This window comes from Lathyrus oleraceus, chromosome 5 (genome assembly GCF_024323335.1).
Source record: "Lathyrus oleraceus cultivar Zhongwan6 chromosome 5, CAAS_Psat_ZW6_1.0, whole genome shotgun sequence".
NCBI lineage: Eukaryota > Viridiplantae > Streptophyta > Magnoliopsida > Fabales > Fabaceae > Lathyrus > Lathyrus oleraceus.
In genome coordinates, this window is record NC_066583.1 from 370,488,943 (window position 1) to 370,492,414 (window position 3,472).

General features: G+C 37.0%; 1 protein-coding gene across 1 annotated transcript; it reads right to left on the minus strand.

Moving 5' to 3' along the window:
- Nucleotides 1-411: 411 nt before the first annotated feature.
- On the minus strand, nt 412-2,375 carry LOC127084820 (glyceraldehyde-3-phosphate dehydrogenase, cytosolic-like). The gene is made up of 8 exons (XM_051025341.1): nt 2,326-2,375; nt 2,135-2,235; nt 1,850-1,965; nt 1,545-1,644; nt 1,058-1,204; nt 909-969; nt 710-807; nt 412-613 (listed from the first exon to the last, which is right to left on the minus strand). The coding sequence occupies exons 2-8, from the start codon at nt 2,135-2,137 to the stop codon at nt 467-469; spliced, it is 672 nt and encodes a 223-aa protein (XP_050881298.1). The 5' UTR covers nt 2,138-2,235; nt 2,326-2,375; the 3' UTR covers nt 412-466.
- Nucleotides 2,376-3,472: the final 1,097 nt, after the last annotated feature.

A 3,472-nucleotide genomic window follows, 5' to 3' on the forward strand; every position in this document is an offset into this window, starting at 1 on the left:
CCAGAATTTCTACCTGTTTTCAACCAGCTTTTGACAGACAATTATCACATTTTATATATGCCATTTTGGCCTTTTTTCTACCAATTTTTGGCTAACAAATATATATATATACGAATTCAAACCAATTTTGCCTTAAATGTATCAAAATATATACAAATTTATGTACACATTTACAAGTCATAACACATACTACAAATGTACACATTAATTACACAAATTTATGAACAAACATTGAGCGTTATCATGAATTGACACCACTCCTCTTTGATTTCGTCCACTTGATCCTTTGTATAAAATGCACACTTGAATTCATCAAATATTAAATATCACAGGAGTCAAGACATATAGTATATATTACTATACTAAAGTTGGGACACGAATATTAATAGCAGCTTAGAATATCATAGAACTCAACAAATTTAGTAAAATACTTAATCAAAATATGAAACTAAGAATTGTGCGCTGCTTACTTGATAGCAGCTTTGATTTCATCATAGGTGGCGGCCTTCTCGAGCCTCACTGTAAGGTCAACAACGGAGACATCCACAGTTGGGACACGGAATGACATACCGGTCAACTTTCCATTCAAAGCAGGAAGCACTTTGCCGACAGCCTAAGGGACAGAGAATTAGAACCAAATCCAGATAATGGAACCAGTAAAAACGGCAACAGTGCTAAAGATTCTGAAAACAGAACAAAATATTCTCACCTTAGCAGCTCCGGTACTGCTGGGAATGATGTTAAATGAAGCAGCTCTTCCACCTCTCCAGTCCTTGCTTGATGGTCCATCAACAGTCTTCTGGGTGGCTGATTATTATTAGCATAGCAGCAAAATAAGAAAGAAATGAATTAGCAAGTTCTAAGATGAAATAACAAATGCAATAGTAACCCACTGGCAATATACTCACCGGTGATGGAATGGACAGTGGTCATGAGACCCTTAACAATGCCAAACCTGTCATTAATAACCTGCAGAATGAACAAGGCACGATTAAGACCTAATACAACAAAGCAATGTGGAAATTACAGGCTAAAATATATGTTTGGTTCATTAAACCTTTGCAAGTGGTGCAAGGCAGTTGGTGGTGCAGCTAGCATTGGAAATAATGTCAAACTCTGGCTTGTATTCATTCTCGTTAACACCAACAACAAACATGGGAGCATCTTTACTGGGAGCAGAAATGATGACCTTCTTGGCACCACCCTGAATCAAACAAAGCGAATACATTATCACTCCGCACTCACAACATAAAGAAACCTAATCAACCCAATAGCAACAATATACAAAATATTGAGTAACAACAAGATATGAAGTTGCAAGCTGAATCCTACTAGATCTAAACAGAAACCAATTAAAACATAACACCCATATTAGAACCACTGCCATAAAAGAAACAGGTTGACTTACAAAACCATCATATACAAACAATGGACGGCAATCAAACAAAGAAATATGAAATGTAGACTAGACAACACCCCCACATATATGTGTACCAGTGCTGGAATAATCAACTTCAAAAAAGTGTAGCCACAGAAATACAAACCTTCAAATGAGCAGCAGCCTTGTCCTTATCAGTAAAAACACCAGTAGACTCAACAATGATATCAGCACCAGTGCTGGCCCATGGGATCTCTTCTGGGTTCCTGAGGCGCACAACAATCATGAATGAAACACACAAGATACTGAAACTATTACTTAATCGTTGAGCAATATTATAACAAAACAGTAAAATAATGGCCTCTACTCCATAACATACAGAAACAGAATACATAATGAATTCATCAATTATTCTTAGTGTAACATAAAACCATGCACACACAGGCACAAGAATTGAAATGAAAAATATACCTGTGTGCAAAGACAGTAACTGGCTTCTGACCGAAGAGAAGAGTGTTAGAGTCCTTGACGGTGAGTTCGTCGTTCTTCCACTGTCCGTGAACACTGTCGTACTTAAACATATACGTCTACACACAAACCAAACCAACCAAAAAATTGCCATATACAAATCAGATCTAAAACAAAAAAGCTTAACACTAAAAAACAATCAATAAACAAATCCAAAGTTCCATCACGAGAATATTTATGATCTGAAACTCTTAAACAAAGTAAAAACAAGGAAAGAGTTGTATATACCATGTAATCAGTGGTGATGAAAGGATCGTTAACTGCAACGAGTTCAACATCATCTCTCTTCAAAGCTACTCTAGCAACCAAACGTCCGATTCTTCCGAATCCTGTCAGTAACAAACCAAAACTCATCAAAATCTCACAAAATTCCGATCTATGCAGAAACAACGAGAGATCGGAGAAACTAGAGTACTTACCGTTGATTCCGATCTTGACCTTGGCTGCTCCACGAGAAATTCAAAGTTGGAAACAAAAAAAATCAAAAAAGGAAAAATCAGATCAACTAAGACAACACGTTCAATGATTGAAACCGAAAAATGGAAGTGTATTCGTGTTCGCTGTTATGGTTTTCGCTGATAGGGTTTCAACGTTCGCAGGAGGGAAAACAAAAGAACAGAGAACGAAAATTGAAATGGAGTCTGAAATTTTATTTTAATTAGACCTTAGACAGCGCTTTTGTGGAAAGCGCTTTCTAAGGTATGCCTTAGACAGCGCTTTCCAAAAGCGCTTTCTAAACCCCCCCTTAGACAACACTTTTGGTTTTAATTTTTTTTTTAATTTAAAGACTTTAGACAGCGCTTTATCAAAAGCGATGACTAAGGTCTATATTTAAAAGCGCTTTCTAAAAGCGCTGTCTAAGGGGGGGGTCTTAGACAGCGCTTTTAGAAAGCGCTGTCTAAGACCCCCCCTTAGACAGCGCTTTCATTATTTTTTTGGAACATTTTCCGTGTTTTATTTTAATTTTAACCTTAGACAGCGCTTTCTTTTAAAAGTGCTGTCTAAGATGCGCTGTTAAAAGTCATTTTTGGCGTAGTGATTAAAATTGAAATTATAGTGAATTAAACGAGAGAATTCTATTTAAAAATAAATTGGAAAATTAATTAAATCAGAAAAGTAAGGGCCATCAGATCTCTCTCATTAATTGAGGTGACAGATCTAATGGACACACGCATCACATCCACCAAACACCTTAGTCAACGCGTGCACAACATGAGTAATCATAATCAAGGGATGAGACTAGAACGTGGCAAATAGATTAAATGACCTGGACTGCGCCAGCGCACCACCGGAGCCCTAGCTCCGGTCATCTTCTTCGGCCACCTCGCCGGACTGGTCAGTATAAAAATTTCACCAAAATTTATGGATCATACATCAATTTGAAGAGAAAATCATGAGGATTCCAAATATCACCTCCCAATTTTCTAACTCTCACTCTATAATGAGAAATATGGAGTTGAAAATTGAGGTATTCAAACAAAATTGCTTTGATTCAACCTCAAAGGAACTCAATATAAATGCCTACATTTGTAGGGCTTCAGTCAACCAAAAATCAAGCCAAAATGT

Bases quoted from the DNA above. Each gene is read 5' to 3' on its own strand.
- LOC127084820 (XM_051025341.1), bottom strand. The intron at 1,645-1,849 runs GTATATTTTTCA...TGTGCGCCTCAG, and splicing joins GTTACTGTCTTTGCACACAG to GAACCCAGAAGAGATCCCAT. The intron at 614-709 runs GTGAGAATATTT...TCTGTCCCTTAG, and splicing joins GCAGTACCGGAGCTGCTAAG to GCTGTCGGCAAAGTGCTTCC.